At 33.5% G+C, this 25281-nt stretch overlaps 3 protein-coding genes across 4 annotated transcripts; 1 reads left to right on the top strand and 2 right to left on the bottom strand.

Moving 5' to 3' along the window:
* Positions 1-400: 400 nt before the first annotated feature.
* Positions 401-2990, top strand: NAC036 (NAC domain containing protein 36). Its single transcript, XM_085702946.1, has 3 exons — positions 401-749; positions 885-1153; positions 2189-2990. The coding sequence occupies exons 1-3, from the start codon at positions 566-568 to the stop codon at positions 2639-2641; spliced, it is 906 nt and encodes a 301-aa protein (XP_085559072.1). The 5' UTR covers positions 401-565; the 3' UTR covers positions 2642-2990.
* A 5503-nt stretch (positions 2991-8493) lies between these two features.
* On the bottom strand, positions 8494-10929 carry LOC146931460 (GRAS family transcription factor). The gene has a single exon (XM_085702950.1). The coding sequence runs from the start codon at positions 10219-10221 to the stop codon at positions 8866-8868; it is 1356 nt and encodes a 451-aa protein (XP_085559076.1). The 5' UTR covers positions 10222-10929; the 3' UTR covers positions 8494-8865.
* A 3784-nt stretch (positions 10930-14713) lies between these two features.
* Positions 14714-23420, bottom strand: LOC146931461 (early endosome antigen). 2 transcript variants are annotated; one of them, XM_085702948.1, is made up of 7 exons: positions 23244-23420; positions 20161-20263; positions 16438-19638; positions 16058-16300; positions 15772-15930; positions 15478-15633; positions 14714-15348 (listed from the first exon to the last, which is right to left on the bottom strand). In XM_085702948.1, exons 2-7 carry the CDS (start codon positions 20242-20244, stop codon positions 15106-15108), a joined length of 4086 nt encoding a protein of 1361 aa, XP_085559074.1. In that variant the 5' UTR covers positions 20245-20263; positions 23244-23420; the 3' UTR covers positions 14714-15105. The 2 variants fall into 2 exon arrangements, with proteins under 2 accessions (XP_085559074.1, XP_085559075.1); XM_085702949.1 differs by having other exon boundaries at positions 20161-20266.
* Positions 23421-25281: the final 1861 nt, after the last annotated feature.

The following is a 25281-nucleotide window of genomic DNA, read 5'->3' on the forward strand; positions in this document are numbered from 1 at the left end:
CGCGTGGGTCCCCACTCTACTAGGCCCTACCACACAAATCTCATCATAAATTCTCATATTTCTCAATTAATCAAGTCCATTTTCATATTTTATCATCATATGATATTCTACAAAGACTTATAATCCCCTCTTTGGTCTCCATCACAATCTAGACAATCTCAACCGTCCAAAAAACTTATAAACATAGATTTAAAAAATGTGAACCGTCAGATCCCTACTTCACCCTATGCACTTATAGTACTAACACCAGCAGGAAATCTGCTTCTATGACCAAGTCATAGCACAATCTTAGTTAATAATTAAAATATAAAAAAAAAAACCTATTAACTTAGACAAGCACTAATCAATTACCAAACCAACCATTCCTTATAAATACACTCTCATAACATGTTCACTCAACAAATTAACAAGTCTTTTCAAGTTTTTGTATAAGCAGCTAGCAACACTAGCTTTTATGTTCCTCTGCCCAAACAACCTTAAACATAAGACCACCCCAACAACATTATATAGCTAAAAGCTAGCTACCACATAGTGACTCATAGCTTAGAGAATATATTGATTATATATGGCATCAATGGAGGACATCAACATGTGTACTGAACAAATTACACTTCCAGGATTCAGATTTCACCCCACAGAAGAAGAACTCCTTGATTTCTATCTTAAGAATATGGTTGTTGGCAAAAAACTTCGTTATGATGTCATTGGTTTTCTCAATATCTATCATCATGATCCTTGTGACTTGCCAGGTATATTGCTAACCAATCAATTCCCAGTACCATATTATGTGTTACATATTTTCCTACACATTAATTTAATTTGAAATTATAGTGACTATTTTGATATATATTAATAAAATTATGAATGTTTTGCATGATATATAGGTTTGTCAAAGGTTGGGGAAAGAGAATGGTATTTTTTCGTGCCAAGGGACAAAAAACATGGTAGTGGAGGAAGGCCTAACCGCACAACTGAGAAAGGTTTCTGGAAAGCCACCGGTTCGGACCGGAAAATCGTGACGTTATCGGATCCGAAACGCATAATCGGGTTGAGGAAGACGTTGGTTTTCTATGAGGGAAGAGCTCCAAGAGGAACCAAGACTGATTGGGTTATGAATGAATACCGTTTACCTGACAATAGCCCCTTGCCTAAGGTATTGTATATATATATCTTTCTTCATTTGAATTTGAACTATATAGTCTACATTAGACCCATTCTGTAGTATATTTTTGGTTCCTATCATACGATGACTAATTGACCATAACCATATATGCTTTAACTATGAATGAATGTGAGTAAAGTTTTAGATTCATGCCCATGTGATTTTGATATATATCACGGGTTTATGTCATTTGATTTACATTGTTCGTTAATTTATCCTTCATTCAATGTAAAAAAAAAATGGGAAGGAGAAAATTATTGTTAGTTAAAGTAATATTTTGTAATCATTTTATAATGTACTAGTTATAAACTTAAAATCTTATTACTAAAATCAAAATTCATAAACCAAGTGATTGAACTCAAGTGGTTAATGAGCTCCTCATAGAACGAATTGTTCGAGAAAACCTGAGTTCGATTTCAAGTGAAAACAATTATTAGTCAAACTTTACTTACATCTCTACCAAACTCCAGATTACTAGGATCATTTTCCCCTAGGAACCGGACTCGTAATCCAGAGGGTTAAAACCAAAAAACAAACATGACACTTCATAGAAAAATAATAATAAGTTCCTTCATTCAATTATATATAGTTCATTGATTTATTCATAATTTCTTACAAGATGATATGCTTGCTTTGTTATGGCCAGATTCTCCCAAATAACATGGGAATCTTTTTTATTTTTTTCACAAGAGGGAATTTGTTTATTTTAGTCACAAATTGGACTAGCTAGGAGTTAATTTTTATAGGTAGAAGTGAATAAAAAATTAACGTGCATATCTCTTACATGGAAGGGAAATTTCCATGAAGATAGCTAGGTAGTGACACTTTCTTTCTGTACAAGTATTGTGGTCCCCTTATGAACCTTTTGTTTCTTTCATGATGAAGTTCCAATTAAGACTTGCAACTAATTAAGATTAAATGTCTTCAAATTTCAAGCAAACATAAACTAATGAAATTGGTTTACTATTTCTACTTACAGCAAAAAAAAAAAAAATACTAATATATACCATGGTACGTATGTGACAGGACATAGTATTATGCAAGATATATAGAAAGGCAACTTCGTTGAAAGTGCTTGAACAAAGAGCAGCAGAAGAAGAAGAGATGAAACAAATGGTGGGTTCCCCTACATCTTCCCCACCTTCCTCCTCTACGGACACAATCTCCTTTAACTATACACAACAAGACCAACAACACGTGTCCATGCCCTTATTATTTCAACAAGTCATTCCTAAGAAAGAATCTGAACATGAAGTAATTAAAACTGAAGATATGGTTTCTTCGTCAAGTCATGAAAAAATTGTGAAAGATAATAAAAAAGCTTGTGGAACATCTTTGCAATTGCCCTTAGGGAAGGACAATGTACCTGAGCTTCAGTTACCTATAGCTGCAGATTGGACCCAAGATACGTTTTGGGCTCAGCTTAATAGTCCTTGGCTACAAAACTGGAGTGCTTACACCAATATTCTGAATTTTTAATTAATGACTTTGTGTTATATTAATCAAATGCCAGTTTAATTTTTAGTATCTGTTTACTTTGGAATTTATGTATATCTCAGTCATTTAATTAATAACGTAAATTATTGTGATACAAGCTAAATTAATTAGGCAGGTAGTATATTCGTTCAAGTGATGTGAGTTTTGCATGTGAAACTTGACAATTCTACCCGGTTCTTGGATGATATAATATTAGATGTAATAGTTAGTTACAATAATTAGTTGCACTTGTTAGATTAGTTGTTCACGTTGGCTATAAAAGTCTTGGTGTATCCTTTAATGTAATCAACAATTCTCCTATTAATCAATATACTTTTCTTTCATCTATGAATTCTATCAAGCAAGCATTTTGTTTCTTGTACAAATCAATTAAGTAAATCCTTAATGTATGTGCAAATATCTTAAACAACCAACATTTATTAGGTTTCAACCCTCCCGATTTAGGGGAATTTTTCTTAGTAATCTTGAATTTGACCTAACAAAGAATTGTTCAATTCAGAAATCAAACTCGAATTCTTAGTGAACTATTTATTCTTAAGTGGAGCTCATTAACCACAAGATTTTTTTTTAAGAAACAACAAATATATAATACTTCTTCCGTTTCAAAATACATGTCGCAATTTTACAATGTACACTATTCACATAACTTATTTTGACCATATTTTTTAACTAATATATAAATACAAATGTTAGCATGTAAGATGTTTGATTTGTCTCAATGAATATTTTCAAAATATCAAATTTTTACAATCTTTTTATGGGAGCTTCTACGGTGCAGTTAGGAAACTGACTTTTTTTGAAAAGTTATTTTGTTTAGCCAATAGTATAACTGTTGATGTCATGTCAACTAGTGTCCGACTGGTGGACCACTCTAAGACTAAACTTTACCTTATTACAAATCAGTCCTCATACAAAATATTATGGGGAATTTCAGTCTTAGTGCAAAAATTGGAATCTATGTGTTGAGGCGAAAAGCAGTATGGAGGAGGATGTGATGATTTTTTAGAATTTTCATTATCCTGTTTGTTTTCCGAGGAAATTGAAGAACATTAGTTTATAAAGATTTAATTTTTAAGATTTCTACAAGAAAATGGGGGTTTTGTTAATTGAAGGATTGGAACCTTGTGAAAATCAATTTAACTTCACCAAAAAAGTCATTCTCATGACTTCACCATAGAATTTTCCTCTTTTTTATTACATATAATTAAAGATATTAATGGTCAAAGTTGAGTATTAACATATGTGTAGTGGTTGCACTGCGACATGTATTTTAGAACGGATGAAATAGTAAATAGAATAATAATTTTTAGGGTGTTAATCCTCTAGTTCTTAGGGAAGGGGATATGGTAATTCGGAGTTGGGTCGAGAGGTAATATCCGACCAATAACTGTTCCATCTAAGAAAAATTTAGTTCTTCTAAACAATTTATCCTAAACAAAACTCATTAATCACTTGAGTTCAATCACTCGGTTAGTAAATAGAACCAATTAAATGCAAAAGTGGCACCAAGAGCCATTGTATGAACACAAGCTCACACTCCAACTCGTGAAGCATAGATTTAAACCTTGACAACGAAAATCCACAAGTATTTGAAAATTTTCAAGACTTCAATCATTTCCTTTGTTCCTACATGAAAATTATGTAATATGAATCCAATGTATTTGTCAAGCCTTCATTCCTTTTCTTCGTTCCTATGTGAAAATCAGTATATAGTTTGAACATTTTCAAGCAAAGCTTGGTTATGACCTTCAGCACAAGATATTTTGTTACTTGACGTGAATAGGCAAATTGATCTCTAAAATTGTGAATGTGGGTCAAAGTAGTGCTTTAATTTTAAGAATTGATAGATACATTTGTGGAATTGTAACGCTCCGAAATTGCTCCTCCATTAAAGCATCGTTAAGTTGACAGACGAATCATTTTGACTGATATCTTACATAGGCAAAGATAAATTTGTTGTTACCGATTTGGTCCAAGGTCAATTCCTTCATCATCTTTGTTGTAGCAAGTGTGATGTGAGTTTGAAATCTATATCAATTAGAAAATTGAAGGTTGAATACTTTTTACACGTGAGGACTCATAACTTTAATGTCTTGAGGTTTTAGGTTAAAATGTGGTGTCCAATCAGAGTCGGTCCAATAATCTTTAAAAGTAAGTGAAACTTAAAACAAAGTTGAATATATGTTGCCTTTTTGTCAAAATATGAAGCATTTTTTATTGTAAAATCTAATGAGAAATAATTTCTTGTTGGTAGGCCTAAAGTGAGGGCTTTAGTTCTTATCTTAGGGTCGATCATGTATCCAACTCACTAGTGTGATTGCTCTTGAACTAATGCAGACGACCCTTCGGAATTCCCTCATGACTCAACAATACTGAGGCCCATTTCCACAAGGATCCTCTCCAGCAAAATCAATCTCCCAGCTTCGAATCCTCTTCGGTTCAAAATGCCTCTCTGCAGTTATCAATCCAGGCATTGAGTGGCGTCGTTCGTAACGGCCCCTCCATCACACTCCAACTGCACCTCTTTGGCACTTATAAATACATCCCTTCACAACAAATATAACAGACACATTTTTCCATCATGAACCTCTCACTCTTTGCTCTTTAAGTGACCTGAGTGGAGTGTTCGCATATACCACCCTCAACATCTGACTCGGCGGAGCACTGCTCCAGTTTGGTCATCCTTCTTAATGGTACTAACAATTTGTTAAGCATAAGATCAAATCATTATTTTCACTAATGATAATAATTTAGACCAATTTACACATTCCCTCGGATTTGGATTAATGATACTTTTTTGGACAGTTTTTTTATGAGTTATTGTGTGGATGAGCTTATGGTATGTTACTTATGAAAGATATGGACCATGAATTCATATCGATTTATGGACAAACTTACGGTATGAATCTTTGTGATCATGGATTCTGAATTTCTGATCAAGTTACTTCTCTTGTTTTGGTGTGAATAACGAACGGGTTTATTGAATTTTTTCAAATTTGAGACCATCTTAACTTTGAATTGAAATTTGGTCGCAGAGGCAGCATGAATTGGTCCATTGATTCAAATCCAAATCTCAATTCCCAACCATTACTTCATTTTATCTCTTCTTCTCACATCATTCTCTATATCATTTGGTGTCCACATTAAGACAAAATTTGGTGATATTTATGCAGTCCTACAATGAAAACCAAAACCCTTATATTTCTGATATTTATGCATTGACTCCTTTCATTTGAATGGATTAAAAGTAAAGGCTTAAACAAGATCAAACTAAACAAGCAAACTAAATAAATTTAATCATGACTAATGTTTGATCCAACCGGAGGTTAGATAGCTCAAATGGTTTGAGCAAAGGAATAAGAAGTTGGAAATCATGAATTCGAACTCAAGCAAATGAATAAATATTAATTTAACAAACTACTAATCACTAACATTTGTCATTAAAAAAACTAATATTTGAATCAACTATATATTTTGAAAACTTTATTATGCTATTAACATGATAAATAATGCCTTATTCATATATAAAAAATTATGTATATGATTTGAAGTTATAATATGAATAACAATGTGTGCAAACTAGATTGACACTAAGCTAACACAACATAAAATTGGTTGGTATATTTGGTCAACGTTAACATTGACTAACAATTGTGTAATTAAATTATTTGACTACAAAAAGAAATTATTTTATGGACCTAATGATAAAATAAAATAGAGAAATAAACCCTTGTATTTCTAAACAATAATGCCCTTGTTGGTGTTTCAAATGTGAGTAAAAATTTCCTAAAAAAATGTGAGTAAAAATCTCATATTGAATGGAAAATTAGATTATAAAAAAATATAAGTGAGAGAACTCATATACATTGATGGAAAATTAGATGTTTAAAGAATATAAATGTGAGAACGCATATACCTATTGATCTCTATAAAATTGGGACCTTTTAAATTTAGTCCTTACTTAATTTTAATAGCTTTTTTAGTCCCTATAAAAACATTCTGCATTTAGTTTTAGTACATTTTTAATGCAAATTTGTTTAATTATGCTTAAATTCTTGAATTTCTAAACAATTTTTTGTAGACTTGTTAAGAACATTACTAAAAGTCCCTCTGCAAAACATTAACTCAAAATTTGATTTCTAAGTCCATATTTTTGTTACTCTTTTCTTGAACTTTTGTCTTTTAAAAAAATTCATATTTAATTCTTCTCATGTTAAAAAATTCTATTTTTTAGCAAATGAACATTTTATAATGTTCTAAACATGTCTCCAAAAAATCGTTCAAAAATTTAAGAATTCAAGGATAATTAAACAAATTTAGTTTTTACAAGGACTAAAATTACATGTAATTTTCTTTTTGTAGCGACTAAAAATGCTATTAAAATTAAGTAAGGATTAAACTTAGATGTTCCCAATTTTATAAAGACCAAAAACATATTTAACCCTTATTATTGCACCCTCCGGTCACTAATATAAGCAAAAGTTTGATTTTTAGATTCATTCATTAAATGACGTATGTAATCTTTATTATAGACTACATACGTCATTTAATGAATGAATCCAAAAACCAAACTTTTACTTATATTAGTGATCGGAGGGTGTATTTACTAAGTACTATAACTTTAAAACTTTAGATGTAGTAATACAAAAAGTTTTAAAAATAATTTACTACTTCCTCCGGTCTCAAATGAAAGAAAAAAAAAACACACATATTAAGAAAGTGGATTGACCACATTTAAGACATTATAAAAAGTGATATTTTTCTAATTTTACCCTTGTCTTGGAGTAGTAAAGACATTAATGAGGTGAGTTTAATGAGGGTAAACTTGAAATTGTAGCATTTAATAGTTTTATTTTACTATACTTTTTCTTATATTTGAGACCACCAATTTTATTTTTTTGTTTCTTACATTTGAGACTGAAGGAAGAATCAATTTACATATATCGATGAATTCATTTCCATCTCAAACTCAATCCAAAGATGGAGTATGCAAATTTTCCACGAAACCGCTGACATGTAGAAGACGTCATTCATCATTGTTTACTGTCATTATTTGTAGAAACAATCATTTATTTATTGATCCCAATTAACATTGGATTTCTCAAACGTTAAAGACTTGGAAACAAAAAGTACCCATGTTTCATATGGACGCATCGTAATTATAAGTAGAGAGTACATTACATTGATGCAAGATTTTAAAAAAGAGAAATGATATTTGTACAACCCTTTTTGACAACTTTTGAAACAACTTTCTCTTTCATATTCACATGTGTTTTTATTCTCTCTCTTCTTCTTTCTCTCTCCATTGCCTTTGTCCAATCACAAGAGCAGAAAAGTGGTTGTCACCAAAGTTGTCAAATGTTAGTTGTACAAATATCATTCCTCTTTAAAAAAATGTTTTTGAAGCAATAGTGAAGATGGAAAGTCTTTTATAAGCACATATCAAAATGTATTATTTGGAAACATTCATTTCATATGAAATTATCAAAATAAAAAGAGAATAAAAATAAATGATATCAATTGATATGATTAAATTATTTTTGTTTAATTCCGTTGATGTCATTTGAGTATGTCCAAATAATATTGATTTGAATGCGTGTCCATAAAAAAATTTCTAGTTAAGAAAATGACATAGTAAATTATTTTTAAAACTTTTGTAGTCAACACTTAAATGCATAGAAAATATTTTCTCAATACAAATTTATTTATTTTACTTTTTCTAACTTATGTATAGAACACTAGTTAGCATAACCATCGTATTATCAACTCCTCCCTAATACCTTCACTCTGGCTTCCCACGTATATTTAGGGACTTAAATACAGACAATTATCCATTGTTCTTAACCAATCAATTAACGATTATTATAAAAATGTTAAAAAAATTATAAGGTACATTTGACAATGTGAATGACTTCTCACTTATGACACTTCACTAATTTAAAAGATTCTATTCTCTACCACCTATGTCCTTTTCTTTTCTTTGAGTTTCAAGACAAGAGACTTTGCATAAGCATGAGAGAAATTAATCAACAGTTGCTCTACCACCAAAGACAAACTATGAACATCATCAAGTTGAATTCGGTGTTTCTTTGGTCTTGCCGGTAAAATCAAGGTGAATCATCGTAACTTTGTAAAACATTGCTTCAACAAAATCACACAATGATCATGATTTTTTTGATCTGGCCACCGTGATATCAAATGTACACTCAATCGACATAAGCAATCAAATCAGACGGCTGCCAAGCAGACGCAATCAACAAAGAGAGATCCTTCCAACCAAGCTTGAGAGAACCATTCTCTTCCACCAAAGTATATCCTCTCCAAGGAAACATCCCCAACAACAAACTTGCCTGAGAAGCCGGGTTACCCCTTAATGAAACGGGTCGAAATCCGGCCCGTTTCAACTCATCCCCCCACCTCTCAACTTTCACTTCACCAGTCCTCTTAGGCCCACCAACAGCGATAATGTTCCTTATCTCACACCCCAACAGCTGCTGCTCCACCATATGCCTCTCAACACTATCCACACCCAAACCATCCCCTAGAGCGTCGAACAACGCGCTGTAATAATGCAAAGCCTCCACAAACCTCGCTAAGAAGCTACCAGCATGGCTAAGATCCTGTTCAACGGTCGTGATCAATTTCGGCCTCAGCTGAGTCAGCAATCTCAACGTTCCTAAATCGCTTCCTGTTATATCATACAAACAATGATGCATCCAATGAACCACGATTGCCTCATTCGGTCTAACACCGAGTTGACCCGGTTCAGTTACACTTCCAATTTTACCCTCAATCGGATGAAACTCGAACGGTAACCCGAGCGAACTCGCAAAATCGGCGAGTCTTCTTCCGGTTGATTCTAACAGCTCGGAAGAAGATCCGAAACCGGTAATTCTCACAGAACGGATCTTCTTCGACCTCGAAGCAAGGATGTGGAACAATCCTGGCCATTGAAGTCCTTGCATGATATCAAGATCAATGATATGGACACGATCTTCACCATCCAAAGCCTGAAAAATTGCTTGATTCGCAGTGAAGTGTGAGAATTTCACCAACGGTGAAACCGAGTTGTAGGATTGAAACGCGTTGAAGATTCTCTGAGACTGATTTAGCGTTACCGATTTAGCAGTTAATGGCGAGTAGCTTCCGAGACAAGAACTCACCACACGCGCTTGTAACGCTTGTGCAAAATACGCACCGACTCGCTCCGGTGAAGTACCGAACGGTGAAGAGAGTTCAGTTATCTCCGGTAAGAGGTCGTTGGCGAAGTCGAGGTTATCCATGGCAACACACTCAGCACATTGAAGTAAAAGCCCTAGAAGTTTGAGACCTGTAGATTCTTCTCCATCGGTTTCGGTTTCCGTTTCATGTTCAAAGACTTGTTGTTGTTCGTCGTCGTGTACGTCGTGTTCCGCCACGGTTTTCTCACCGGAGTAGTTAGGTCTTTTGAAAGATGGTTCATGAACGTTGGTGTCGTCGTCGTCGTGTTCGCGTTGAGAGCGTTTGGTGTTCATATTAGGTTTGGAAGAGAGAGGGGGACGAGGGACCAAGCTTTGAAGCATGATCGTGATGAGGGAGAAAATTTTGATAGAGAGAATCGTAAACTTTGGAGGAAACTTTTGAGAGAAAAGTGACAAAAAATGAGAGGGAAAGACAAAGAAAGTTTGTACAGAAGGTATGTCAGAAAAGGTGTGTTTAGTTCAGTGTTTGGTAAGAGTGAAAAATTTCAAAGATAGAAAGTGTTTTGACATAAGTCCACAATAGTGTCGATTTTGAGGTATTGTTCGTTTTAGATCATATTGACACGCTGGCTAAAAATATCTCGTTGAATTGAGGAGTGTGTAGATGTTGTAATGTGTCATGTGTGAGTTTGTGGTGTTTGGGAAGATAAAAGGAATTTTGATTTTGAAAGATAAGGAAAGGAGGCAGAAAGGGCTATGACTTTGTAGCCCAGAAAAGTTTGGGTGATATGTTATCTTCTTTGGGTGCTCCGATTTGTTTTGGCAATGTCGTTACCTACGTTTTTACATGTAGAAAATGTGTCATTAGGGTTGGATGATTAATTAAGGAGGATTAGTTTACTAATAACGTCATGTTTAGATGTTTGGGACTTTGGGTGTGCCAAAACCTTTAATTTAGTTCTCATCTAATGTTTTGTCTTCTATCCTACGAGTAGGACAATGAGACAATGATATGTCTCATGTATTTGTTTAATTATTGATCATTTTGATAGGATTAGATTATTATACTCCCTACCTGATCATGACCCTTCATTTGATTATCATTGCTTGCATGATAGCTGGTCTTTTTCTATTTACCTAAGTTGCATTTCTCTTTCGCGACACATTATTACACTATTATCCTGATATTTTTGCATTAGGAATTCTAGTAAATGACAAATTCTACTATGAATCACTTTAATTAGTGGTCCATCTTGTTTTGTTTAACAAGTCAAAAATGAATTTGTATTAAAGATATCAACCAAACATTCTCCTCAATATAAGATGTGCCGGATAGAAGCTTCAAAGTTCAATACAGCGAACGAAAAACAAAAACAAATCGGCCGACACCCAAACAATCAAAAGGGTGATACCACCAACTTTGGAAACCTACAGATAAACTAGCAACCTTTAACTTTAACCACCAGAAAGAAATAAGCTTAACCTTGTCCAACAGTCGTGTCATAGATTTTTCCTAATTATTAAAAAATTCTATCATTTCTTTCGTTCCAAATGACCCAAACACAAGTAAACTAGATTAAATGCATAAAAGAGTGTCACACTTTAGAGCCACCTGTCAAATAAGCATATTGTATAAAATGACCTTGAAGAATATTGGAGTCAACCGAAGAAATTCTCAGCCAAGCACATACCATATATCAATAAGAGCCAAAACTGGTACAATTAAGGAACAAGTGGGATGTTGTTTCCGCCACGCCTAGCCAGATTATCTTTCCTGGATAACTTGTTACGCAGAAGACTAATCATACAAAAACTAAAACCTTCTTCAAAATTTAAAAATTATTCAAAATTTTAAGAATATACACTAACTTTTAAAATACTTCTACTCTTTTTAATTTGTCTTGTTCCACCAATAAGACAGCAATTTGATCAAAGTTAATTTGGTAAAGTAAACAGGTGTGTTTTAAAACTCAACTCATCTTTATTTACCTTTTGTTTTTGACAAATCCTATGTCGATCAAGTCACTGGGGATTAATCCATAGATTTTGATAATTAGGGCTATATCTATACAATAAATACTTATATGAAAATATTTTGTTAATTGTGGATAAGTGATAAAAAAATATTATTATTAGTAAATATTATATTATTAAGCAACAAATTTTAGGTTACCAAATTATATCACTATATACCCCCTTTAATCTTAAATATAAGAGAAGATTTTTTCTTTCTTTCAGGTTCAATGAATAAAAGACGTGTTTAGTTTATATTATAGTTAAGATACATTAATTATTTAAGAAACCTAAAAAATGATTCTTTTCTTATATTTAGGAATGGAGAGAGTAGTATATACCTAAGAGATTGAAGGCACAAACACCTAAAAATAATAATTGTTCTATGTTTCTTTACATTTGTTTTAGACCGGCTAAAAGTCTAAAATTCGTTGCCATAAAGTCCAAATGCTCACAAGCCCCAACACAGTAAAAGTCCAATCTAATAAAGGCCTCAACGACTAGTTGAACTCTTCAAATCTGTAACACCTCAACGATATGTAATGTACGTCAAACTCAACATTAATAGAGTGTTGTCTGTAGCCTTCCATTAACCGCCCAACAACTCCACATCAACGTCTATAAAGTACCTTTAATCACAAATTCGAGGTACACAACTATTATCCTTTTAATACCTCCCACTCTTTGATCTTATATTGACATAAGCGTTCGAGTACCTGTAATTCTTCCCCTCTCACTTCGCATCTGGACGTATTGCTGCTCCACAAGGCTAACCTTTCTGATGACACCGTATCAATATTTTTAAATTGTTTTATATTTTTTTCATTCTTAATAATACCAAAAATATATGATTAAATAAGTATTCATTAATTTATCTTTCACATTAATGTGCATCTAACACTTCAAGAAATTGTGGCGATTTAAAACCGCCACAAATCACCATTCCTTTATTGTTTTTAAAAATACGTACATTTTGAGCTATCACAAAATTTAAGTGAAATGAGACTCATGGGCTCAACAAGACTTGGACAGATCTTATAATTGAGAGTACTGATAGGAGTATTTATAGATCGCTCATCAACAATAATTTCATGTTGCTAAGGAGAGTTGAACTCGTTTTTTTCTTATAGGATATGTGTAACTTCTGACTAACCTGGCCAAACTCTTTTGGCCTTAACATTAACTAATAATAACTACTTACTTAAAAACTTACCATCTCATAATAGAACTTCCTAGTGGCGGAGCCAGGAATTTTATAGAGCTTGGGCAAAAAATATAGAGTCAAGAATTCTTGTGCGCGCGTGTGAAAATATCGAGTTTGCCCAGTTTTTTTTTGAGTGGGTTAATGGACTATTGAGTTGGACGAAATATGAAAAAAATATCGATTGATCCCGGGCGAGTGCCCGGGCTCGTCGGGTGGTGGCTCCGTCCTAGGAACTTCCCATTAAAAAACAAAGGTTTGTTCTAGATCACCTTTAAAGAATGGTTGATAATTTATCCAACAACCATTAAAAATGAGCCTTTTTTTTTGGTAGTGGCGGGGGTTTGAACCCCGGACCTTACATATCTTATGCATTGTCTCAACCAGCTGAGTTAAGCTCACGAGACCAAAAAAAAAAGAGCCTTTGTTAATGGGTCAATGGTAGTTTCGAATACCACTTAAATATATACTTATGTGGCTAATGTTTATTGGTTGGGTAAATTATCCACCATTTTTTCATGGATAACTTACGTGTCACCATAAATAAAATACATAAAAGTTACATCAAAATACATTTTTACCAAAAAATGAAAAGTTTTATTTACCCTTTTCTTCTATCTTTTTTCTGGGCAAGACGTTACTATATTTTTTTTGAGGAGGACATGACGTTACCTAGTGGCATATGAAGCTAATATACTTATCCTACTTAATTTTCAGTTGGGATTGTTTGTGTGGTCCTACGTATAAGTCAAAAGTTGTGTGTTTTTTACCTTGCATGCAATAAATGCAAGTGAGGTGGGCTTCTGGAATAGAAACTCACTTCTGTTTAACCTTTCTTTATGGAATATATCATCATTCTAACATTCACGTGACAAACATTCTGCTGCAAAAACCACTCCGGTAGCCATCCAAAGAAAAACCATTGTTTTCCTAGGATTCTTTTAGCATGCGCCAAGAGTAGAGTAGAGTTGGTGCATAGCAGACCACAATTTTCGGCCATTAGATTGATATCTATACAGAAGTTCTATTGGGTCTAATGATGAATTATCAACTCCAAATTATTTGTCCCCAATTTGTTACACGAGGCAAAATGCTATAGCAACTTCTCCTACAAATTAACACCTAAACTTTTTTCTCTTTTTAAATCACTTATGTATAGCCCACATACCTAATTCTTTGAGAGCGACGAACCTTATATCCGAATTTGTACTACATACCAAAACAATACCGGCTTAATGTATTTGTAGGCCTAAAGCGAATTTTAAACTGAGGCCTTTTAAATATGGTGACAAAGAAACATAAAAATTAAGAACTTTAAATGTGTGATTTAATTTGAGGTATGTCGAACACTAAATATGATTATCGCTAACTGTCAACGTTTGAACATTAAAACAGAAGGTTAACACAAAAAAAAGCTACATTTGGGATCAAACTTGCGACATGAACTACAAGTCAACAACTCTCCATTTAATTACAAGTGAGGCGCAAAAATGTTCGATGAATTTGACTCATGAAAATAGATTTAAAGCGAAAAAGATTCAGAGACATAATGTGAGGCCTAAAAGATTCGGAGACCTAAAACCCTTGTTTTAGTTGCAGCCTCTTCGGCCGGCCCTTTACCAAAGCGAATCGTAAACCATGCAACTAAACTTTTAAATATTTTTATTTTGCAAATACATTTTTTTTTGCTTCCAAATATTATACACAGTAAGGAGGAGATAGGGAATAATAATAGTCTTTACTCTTTACACCACAGTTCACCAGTTTAAGAAGTGTTCTATAGCTCCCCCAAGTCCTCAATTCCAGACATCAATTGAGATGAAAAATGGACTCCAAAGCAAAACAACCCGCATTCAAAATTTATAAAGTCCAAACTAAAAATTAAACCAAACATAAATCAACTCCCATTTCCTTTGCACACAGGCAAGGGATAGACACAAAAATAAATTCCCTGACCAACTCAAGACTGAAGTTTGAAAACTTTCAATCCCATAGAAAAACCATTCATGAGGGAAATAAATAGAAAAAAACCAAAATACATATTGGCGATATTAGTATCGCTTCCCAAGAATGATGCCGAAGATAATCGATACAAGAGCTACTCCAAGGATGAACTTGAAATTCATGATAGGCGAATCATGGCCGGCTTGAATATGAGTCTCGGATGAAGAAGTTGATGCTGAAGGAGTTGTCGCTTCGGACTTTTTCTTGCTCTTCCTTTTCGATGGAGATGAGATGCTAAAGTCTCTTGATTTCACTTCCAAAGCATCTTTCTTATCAGCACCCTCCTCACCCTGCAACATCATTAGAAAATGCAAACATTAAATTTTGCGAAAATATTATAACATAACGTGAGTTCAATGAATCCTACGCTAACAAGTATAAATTAGTTTTACAAAAATAGCCGAGATTTGGATAGTTACCTTCACTGAGATTTTCTCATCAGCTTGTTGCAATTTCTGCTCAAAGTCTGTTACTTGTTTCTGTAGAAGAGATATTTCACTTTTCTTAGCTTCAAGTTCTTCTAGAGAATTCTTCAGGGATGCCTCTAGTTCCAATTTCTGAGATTCTGCTCCTTTCTGCTTTTTTTAAGAAAAGTGAATCAGTATAAGACAAATCACTAATATATGTTATATATTTATCTTAATCTCAGCATACAAGAACAGCATTGGTAATGCTCTTCTAATATTAAAAGATTAAAGCGTTCACGCGCATACCTGGTTAGCTATAGTATCCTGTGCAAGTTGCAACTCTTTCTCAAGTTCTGCCACCTTTCCATTCAGCGCATTTATTTCACTGATTTTTTGTTCATAATCTTCAAATTTTGAACTTAAATCTACTTCTCTTTGAGAAGCAGCAGCCTGAACACTTCCAACCTGCAAAATATCAGATTAATCAGTAATGCTCTTTCAATGTAATATTATATTTACAATTAAGACTTGAAAGTTATTTCACTTCTGAATTGGCACTTGTTTTACAAAACATAGGAACTTTATCAGTTACCTCTTCATGTAGTCTAGATTCAGCTTTCACGAGTTGTGCTTCAATTTCCTGCAGCCTACTTTGCAATGCAGATTTCTCAGCAGTCTCAAGTTTGAGAGTTTCAACCTCAGATTTCAAAGATTCTTCATTTTTATGATGCTCCTTCAACTTCTCTTCAAGGTCAAGTATTATAGATTCAAGTTCCTTCTTTAGATTCTGATTAGTCTCATTGAGCAAGTTCTTGTCATCTGTTACCGAAGATATCTGCGTGTTGATAACATTTGATTGAGATCAATTCTCTATTTACCATAGTTTATACAAAATGATCATTTCATAACAGTATGTTACACAACTAGCAATAGAAGTAGAAAGGAAAAATAAAGGAATATCAGTGTGTTTACCTGTGACTTCAATGTCTGCACTTCTTCATTATGCTTTGTCACCAAGTCTTCGGCAGCATTCTTTGATGCAAGTATTTCTTTAACTGTTTCGTCCTTCTCGACAAGTGCAGCAGAGAGCTTTGACTCTAAATCACTCAATTTGGACTCATAGACGGCTATTTCCTGAACAAGTTTCAATTTTTCCTCATTTATTCCAGCAGTTTCTGTTTCACGCTCGAGTGACTTGTTTTGTTGCTCCTCAACTACTGCTTCAAGATGCTTTAATTTTATGAGATTCTCTTCCAGCTCAGCTTTACGAGTTTCAGCAGTTGCAACAGCTTCATGAGCCTGTTCTTCGTAAATCTTTATCTGTCCTTCTAAGGTATTCAGCTTCTCATTCAATTCTTTGGTTTCTGATTCCTTCTCAGTATGCTTCTGCAATGCTTCTTGCAATTTTGATTCTATTTCAAGGATGCGAGCTTCATTGGCAGAATGAGTTTCGGAGGATTTTGATTGTACATCATTCAATTCAGCTAGTAAGTTCTTATGAGACACAAGTTCTTGAGCAGTGACTTCCTTCTCCGACAGAACACTGTTCAATGACTCCTGAAGTTCATCAATCTTGGTTTTCAGTTGAATGTTTGTTCCAACCAGTAATTCATTCTCAGAAAATGACTGTGAAGTCTTGTTCTCAGCTTCAACAATTTGCCTTTTCAAATCTTCATTTTCACTTAGCAAAGAAGCCAGTTTGCTCAAACTATCTTCAAATTCACTCTTCAAAGATATAGACTGTTCCCCGGCTCCTGTGATATTTTCCTCCAAAATCTTGATTTTCTCAAGCAGAGATTGAACTTCAGAATCTTTGCTGTTAATTTTCCCTATAGCTTCTTGGAGCTTCTGTTCGGAATCTCTCGTCAGAGATTCATGTAACGATTCGAGTTCTAAGTTCCTTGCAGAAGTAAGCTCTATATCTCTTCCCCTTACAGCAAGATTTTCTTCAATGGCATTATGTTTTTCTCTTATCTCACTCTCTCTCAATTCAGCAGCTTTGAGATCACTTTCTGTACTTTGAAGCTTAACCTGTGTAAGATTTAAATCATCCCTCACAATTTCCAATAGGTTTTCTGACTCAGCAAGCTTCTCACTCAAACTGTTCAAAACATCTTCTAACTTTTTCTTTTCATCCGTCACAGCATTTAAAGATTCTTTTAGCTCTATTTCACTTTCATTGGCCGTTTGCAGTGTATTTTCAAGGCTTGAGGTTCGCGCTTTAAACGCTTCAAGTTCTGATGTCAGATCAGAGACATTGTCAAGATGTTTATTGGAGTTTTCTTCTGAATCACTACATCTCTTTTCTAATGCACTTATTTGTTGCTCAAGCTCCTGAATTCTGTATCTCTCTGTTTCAAGTAGCAACTCCAACTCACTCACTCTCTTTTCGGCACTTTCTGATTTGATATGAGAGCTCTGGATCAAATCTTCTAGTTCTCGGCTGCGCTCATTGTTCATGGTGGCTCGATCTTCATGCTCGGAACATTTGTTGTTGACAATCTTAAGCTCCTCCTCCAATTGTGAATTCTTCTTGGATGATTGATTTAAATCTGATTCAAGTTGACTTAACTTATCCATGTGCTCCTGCAATAGGCTATTAAGAAGATTCTTCTCTTCCTCAGCCTCTTTCAATTTAGCGTCGAGATGAGATATTTTCTCGGAGAATTCAGTCACGTCTCTCTCAGCATCATTGGCTTTCAATTGCACTAAATTTAGTTGTTGCTCAAGCTCCACATTCTTTTGCTCTGCCGCTATGAAGCGTGTTTCAAGCTCTCTAAGCTGTGATTTTGCCTCTTCTGCAGCTGCATTTGTAGCTTCAATATGTCCTTCAAGCTCAAGACTTCTTTGACTAGCAGTAGCTGCAACGGCTCCTGATTCACTATGAAGATCTTCCAAAGACTTCACCTTCTGTTCAAGCTCTGAATTGTTGGAAAGCGCCTGAGATAAAAGAGAATCTGTTTTACTAAAATTTTCCTCCGAAAGCTTTAGTTTTTCCTCTAAATCACTACACAACTCCTTAAAGTGTTTTGCATTAACGGTTAGATCTTCAACGGTTTCCCCAAGTCCTTTTTTCTCTGCATTAAGCTTAGTCAGCTCTTCTTGTACTGAAACAAACTGTGCTTCCTGACTCTTCAATGTAACTTCGACTGATTCTCTCAACTTTTCCTCCTCTTGCAGCTTGACCTTTGCACTTTCCAACTCGGAAACTTTTTCTTGTAGCTCTTCCTTTGTAGAGACAAATAGGTTTTGAAGTGCTGACATGTCTTCTTTTATCTGTGTTTCCGAAGTCTTTCGCAGGTTTAATTCCTCGGTCAACTCGTCTACTAGAGAGTCTCTTGAAGACAATCTTTGCTCAACTTCCAATAGTTGTGTTTTGGAGAGTGTCAACTCCTCTTGAATAGTAGAAAGTTCTGCTGCAGTTGTTTTAAGTGCTTCTTCAACCTTTTGATTTTCAGCAATCTTATCGTGAACTCCCTTCAATTCTTCCTTCAGAGAAGCCATCTCGTCTTCCATGCTTTTCGCACTCAATTTCGCTTCTTCAAGTAGTCTCTCAAATTCTACCGCCTTGTTTCCCTCAGATTCAGCATGCGAGCCACTTTGCTTATGCAGCTCCTCAAACTTCCGTGCCTCTTCTGTAGAAAGTTGCAGCTCATGCTGCAATTCCTGCATCTTCTTTCGGGAGCTTTCAAGCTCAACGTTCATATCACCAAACGCTTCCTTCACCTGAAGAAGCTCTTTCTCCTTAACTTCTTGACTTTGCAGTGCCTCTTCAAGAGTGCTGAGCTGCAGATTGTATTTTTTCTCGGCTTCAATAATCTGATCTTGCAACTTCTTGTGACTCAGTTCAAGCTTTTCGTATTTCTTTCCAGTTTCTTCTAATTTCTCTTTTGTATCTGAGATCTCTCCCTTCAGCTGAGAATTTTCATGTTCAGAGGTTTTTAAAGATTCTGCAACTGTTTTGAGTTCAATCTCGAGTTCCTGAACCTTCTCTTGTGCTTCAAAAAATTCTCTGCTAGGAGGATCTGAGCTTCTTTCTGTTTTGTGGGACGTATCATCCAACACATTCTCTTCCTTCTCGACTTTAATGAATTCTCCATCTGAGGCATTGTCTTCCTCGTCTTTCTTTGCTTCGGATATTTCCTTAGGAAGCAAGAAGTCTCCATTTGTTTCCTGCAATAAATCATAAAACAATGATACATACTAGTTTTCACTAAATATTATTTAACCATTCATTTGGCTTATGCTTAATGACTTTATGTTCAAGTGGTGATCAACTAAAGGAAAAGACTAAATTACTATATTAAAGTCCTAAGCAATACTGTTTTAAGTGATTAACAACTATATATATATAAAAAAAACTTACAACTTCTATATGTCTCATTGCCGCTAATAATCTCAATACAACCACATAGTTAAATATATAAACGATCGTATACAAAAGAAAAACCAGAACACATCTCCTTCATTTCTGTCCTATAAATGCTGCTCGACTGGTGAGTTTATGGACACTGAAGGAATCTTAAGTATAAAGTCTTGGGTTCAAACACCGAAAACTTATGCAATCATTAATTTATTAACATTTGTCTATAAAAAAAAAAGTATACATAATTACTAGTTTACTAACATTTGTCTAAAAAAAATATTTTATACAGTAAGCAACTTCTTAAATAATGTGTGCAAAGAAAATGATACCTTGATGCTTTCATTTTTCTGAACCACCTCTTCGACAACCTTTGTCACTGGAACTTCTGGAATGGCTTTTGTCTCTTCTTCCATGTTTGCTTCCTTTTATAGACTGCTTTAGAAGAGAAGAAGAAATGTGATGAGTGAAAATGAAGATGTCGTTAGTGGGGACATGCATGGTTGTCATTGTAGTCTTGTAGAGATACTTCATTCACGATCCATTTAAGCTTAGATAATATATTAAAGGATTAAGTATGGGAAAGAAAAATGTATTCACTTATAACTATTAACTAGTAGAATTCTCAACATGCCATGAGACAAAATAACTTTTTTTTTTTTTTTTTTTGAGGGACGAGAGACAAAATAACTAGTAGCTCATATTAGAATTTGAGTCAAATCTAATTCAATTCTACAAAATACTGTAAGCGTATAAAACGATGAATGTCTTCGCTAATAAATACATTTTCAAATCATATACATCATGTGTATTGTGTAGAACTCTCAACAAGCCATGTCACGAAATAATAGTGGCTCACATTTTAGAATTTGATTTGAATCCAATTCAACTCTACATGATAAGTGTATAAGATAATCAATGTCTTCACTTGTATAAATACATTATACATTTTCAAATCATATCACATGAAATTTATTTTGAAAAGAGTGTTTTTTTTTTTGTGGTGGTCGGGGTATGAACCTCGAATCTTGCATATATTATGCATTATCCTTACCAACTGAGCTAAACTAACGACGACAAACAATGTCTCTTCTACCTTGTTACATGATGGGCCAGAAGAACAAAAATAAAAATAATATATACTCAATGTCCCTTCCGGTCTATTTTATTTTTTATTTTTTCTTTTTAATAAATGTAATGATAAATTGGACACTTGACTAGGCTCATGTGGGTAGGAATATATGATGACATTTTGGCAGAAGAATTTATTTTTTTATTTCTATAATATGACAAGATCGACTATTTTTGTGATAAAATATACACCGTCAAATAATGAATTGTAATAATGGAAAATCAAATGACATGGATCTTGTCGCTGCTGAAAAGATTCCAGTAAAAAAAAAAAACTACGAAAATAGTATACCATCAAAATATTCATAATAATAACAACAACATCTATTTATCTAATAGTTGCACCTAATACTAAAAACGTGCACACCATCATAAGGTTGACACTTCGTGGAAACATATATGATAACAAATGGTATACATCATGCAGATATAAATTGAAAATTCAACACATAAGAAAAAAATGGTATACATCTCTCAAAAAAAGAAAAAAAAAGGTATACATATATAAATTGAAAACATACATATATGTAGATTTTATACTGTTATCAAAAACATCTATGAAAAGTGTTATTTTGATAAATTAATTGTATGGAAAATGTAGTAGTAGGGATTTAGATCCTCTCATATATATAAAAAAATATTGGGATAATTATAATCATTTCAAGTTTTTTTTAACGCATGAGAAAATCCAAATCAATAACCGTAGGGTAGTTCTGACAATAATATTAATTAATTAATAATATTCATAAAAAAATCTTTATATTAGTAAACTCTTACAAATTACAAAATTGTGAGTGTGATGATAAAGATTTCACATGCAAGAAAGAAGCACGCATGCAGGGTCCCACAGTGTTGTTTTACAGCTTGATCTCACACATAAGCTGTTCATTTCCTTTCATGGCCTATTCTCAAAATACTTTTCTCTCTTTTTCCTATTTTTTTCATAAAACTAGTACCTTTTTTGACCCAAAAAAAAGAAAGAAAGAAAGAAAAGCCACCGTTGATTTTCCATTTTGGAAGAAGGTTGCATCTGGAACGTTGGTTAAGACTTAAACATCATGGGACCCAAAGATCAACATTCAAAGGATAAATTAAAAATGAATAAACCAAGAATTTGCAAGAATCAACTTTAATTCCTTTGAGGTATGAGTGGGCCCACTTTCATGGTAAGCAGTAGTAAGCTACTGCACGTCTACACCTCCACCAAACATTTTCCATTTATAAAATATTTTAACTGTATATTCAGAAAATTTGTTTTTGTAAATCAATATTCTTACAAAAGTTCTTTTTTACTTGGCTATATTCAAAACAGTTTTTTCCAGTCAAAGTAAAAAAATAATTCAGAGGTTCATTTTTTTGACAAATATTTCAATTATGACAAATATTCTGCTAGTTTTAATAAATTTCAATTAGTAAAAGTGTGGTAAAAGTGAAGTACAAATAGATTCGTATTTTACGAAAAAATCTAAGGGTAGTTGTGTGAACAATCAAAAATTGCCAACAAACATTGATGCTGTCGGGGTTAAGATTCCACAGAAGCCACAGTGAGTGGCAGTTAAAAAACACTTGTTTTCCTTTTTTAAGGTTATTTAGGAATAAAACAAAGTTTTTGTCAGCAAAAAAAAAAGGTCCATATAGTTTCATGTATTAAAGTCTTCATATTACAGCATATATATACACCTTTAATAAGACCCAAAAAATACATACACATCTAATTAATTCAATAAAATGATATATAAACGGATACAAATTCAAAGTGATATACCACCTAACGCCTAAAAGGCAAAAGTCAAAGAATCAATTAAATGAAAAGCTTCTGAATTTAATTTTATAGAAACGGCTAATGTTACTTTTTTCACAAAGATGGATCTGATAGACAATCAAAACCATTGCTTGATCAAATCAGTGTGCTGGTAAATATTGCATAGAACAAATGAAGATTGATCATGACATGATTCAGTAATTAATCAACCTCAATAGAAGAATGATATGATCAAGGAAAAAATAAATATTGAAGCACAAAGTATATAACCATGAATCTTATATATACACTCAGAATATTCTGATCCATCCAAATAACAATCAAGTATATAAAGATCAAAGAGACAATAAATATGACATGATGTGATGAATCAAAATAGCACACAAGGATTTCAAAGTACAGTATCACAAGAAGATGAATAAAAAACAACAACAAAAAAGAAGAAACAAAATAAGGGATAAACTAATACACACATATAACAAAAAATAGAAAAGGAAAAGACTAGAGAGATAGAATTCTTGCCTTAGATAAAGTTGGATTGCTTTGATTTCTTGCTTGAAGAAAACGTTTGCTTGTGGCTTGTAGTTGAGTGAGAGAGATGATCAAATGGGGAATTGAGTAGTGAAGTTGGAATTTGGAAGATGAAGAAAATGAGAGGAGGGGTATATAAGTTGAGAAAGTTGAAATGAGAAATGAAATATGCTACTTATTTTTGTTTAGACTAAGAGCATGTTTGGCCCTACTTATTTTCCACTTCTCTTCTACTTCTAAGAAGAAGTGGGGCCAAACACAATTTTAATAAAACTCTTAATAAAATAAGTGTCTTTTTTACAAAGAAGAAAATCCAATAGAAGTCAGTTTGAAAATAAGTTGTAAAAGGGAACTTTAGGACTACTTTTCGGAGGTGAAATTTACTTCTGCACATTCGATTCCCGCACAGGCCAATATATTCATATTTTTTATTATTTTTTGGTAAAATCCCGCCGATTCTTTTTCCCTTTTCAAGAAACCGCCAAAACTGCATAGTCATATATATCTCTTCCATTTCAATGCTTTCTGCCACACATATGCTTGCTGCCGCCGCTGACCATTGGTGCAGGTACATTTTTATATCTTATTCTTTTGATTTAAATAGATCTTGTTTAATTTTTATCCTTTTGTTGCTTACCTTTCCTTATGATATATTACTGTACATAGGTTTTATACTTTGGTTGCTTTCTCCTGTCATCATCAGATTCAAATTATGTCATTTTGTTCTTTAGTGATAATCTTGTTAAAAGCCCAAATTAAATTCAGTATGTGTTTTATCTATTAGTACTAGCTTGCTTTTTTGTTTATTATATTGTTTGATTACATATGATCTCATATGGATCTTTATCTCGGTAAGTCTATTCAGTTGCTTACCTATTAGTTTTGTTAGATCTATTTTTCTTCCATTTAGAATAAACATTTAATTATTTATAACTTTCAAAACACATTGCAGCTATGGCTACTAATGTCATTTTTTTGAAATTGTTTACAGATGTCTTCTAATCAGATCAATGAGCATTCAAGAAAAGTTAAAAAAAGAAAATGTATGTTTTATAAAATATGTTATGGGGCAGCGATGATTGCATATGACTATCATATGAAGTACTTACTAAAGCAAGGTAATAGATTTCTTTATTCTCATGGATGGACTTGGGTTCGAGAAACTCTTAACACTCCAGGTGAAAGTTATAATATGTTTAGAATGGAAACTCATGCTGTATTGAAACTTGAAAAGTTATTAGTGAGTAAGGGATGGTTACACCCATCAAATGAAATGACATCCTTGGAGGCACTTGTTATGTTTCTTTGGAGTTGTGCGCATAGCGAGACTAATAGAAATATTCAAAATAAATTTGGAAAATCAGGAGAGACCGTAAGTAGGAAGTTTAGTGAAGTTTTAGAAAGTTTATGTTCACTAGCAAAAGAAATTGTGAGGCCTCCTGATTTTAACTTCACAGAAATTCCGTCCAAAATCAAGGATGATAAAAGGTATTGGCCTTATTTTGAAGGATGCATCGGTGCTATAGATGGAACGCATATTCCTGCCATTGTTCCCACTAAAGATCAAATTCGTTATATTGGCAGAAAAGGATATCCAACGCAAAATGTCATGTTAGTCTGTAACTTAGACATGTTAATCACTTTTGTTGTTGTTGGTTGGCCTGGTACTGCGCATGACACACGTATTCTTACGTCAGTCCTTGAAGAAATGAAAAATGTGTTCCCTCATCCTCCTGAAGGTACGATTAGTTTTTTTTTTTATAATTAAAATTTGTGATTTATATAGTTCTGACAATAACTTTTATGTAAACTAACAATGATATTTTATTTTATAAATATTTCTAGGAAAGTATTACTTGGTTGATGCAGGATATCCAAACATGAAAGGATATCTATCACCATACAAAGGTGAAAGATATCACATTCCTGATTTTAGAGATGGAAGTCAAGCACAAGGCATTCGTGAAGTATTCAATCATGCACATTCGTCACTTAGAAATGTCATTGAAAGAACAATTGGTGTTTGGAA

Source organism: Medicago sativa, chromosome 4 (assembly GCF_051527215.1).
Source record: "Medicago sativa cultivar Bolivia chromosome 4, Bolivia_mono, whole genome shotgun sequence".
NCBI lineage: Eukaryota > Viridiplantae > Streptophyta > Magnoliopsida > Fabales > Fabaceae > Medicago > Medicago sativa.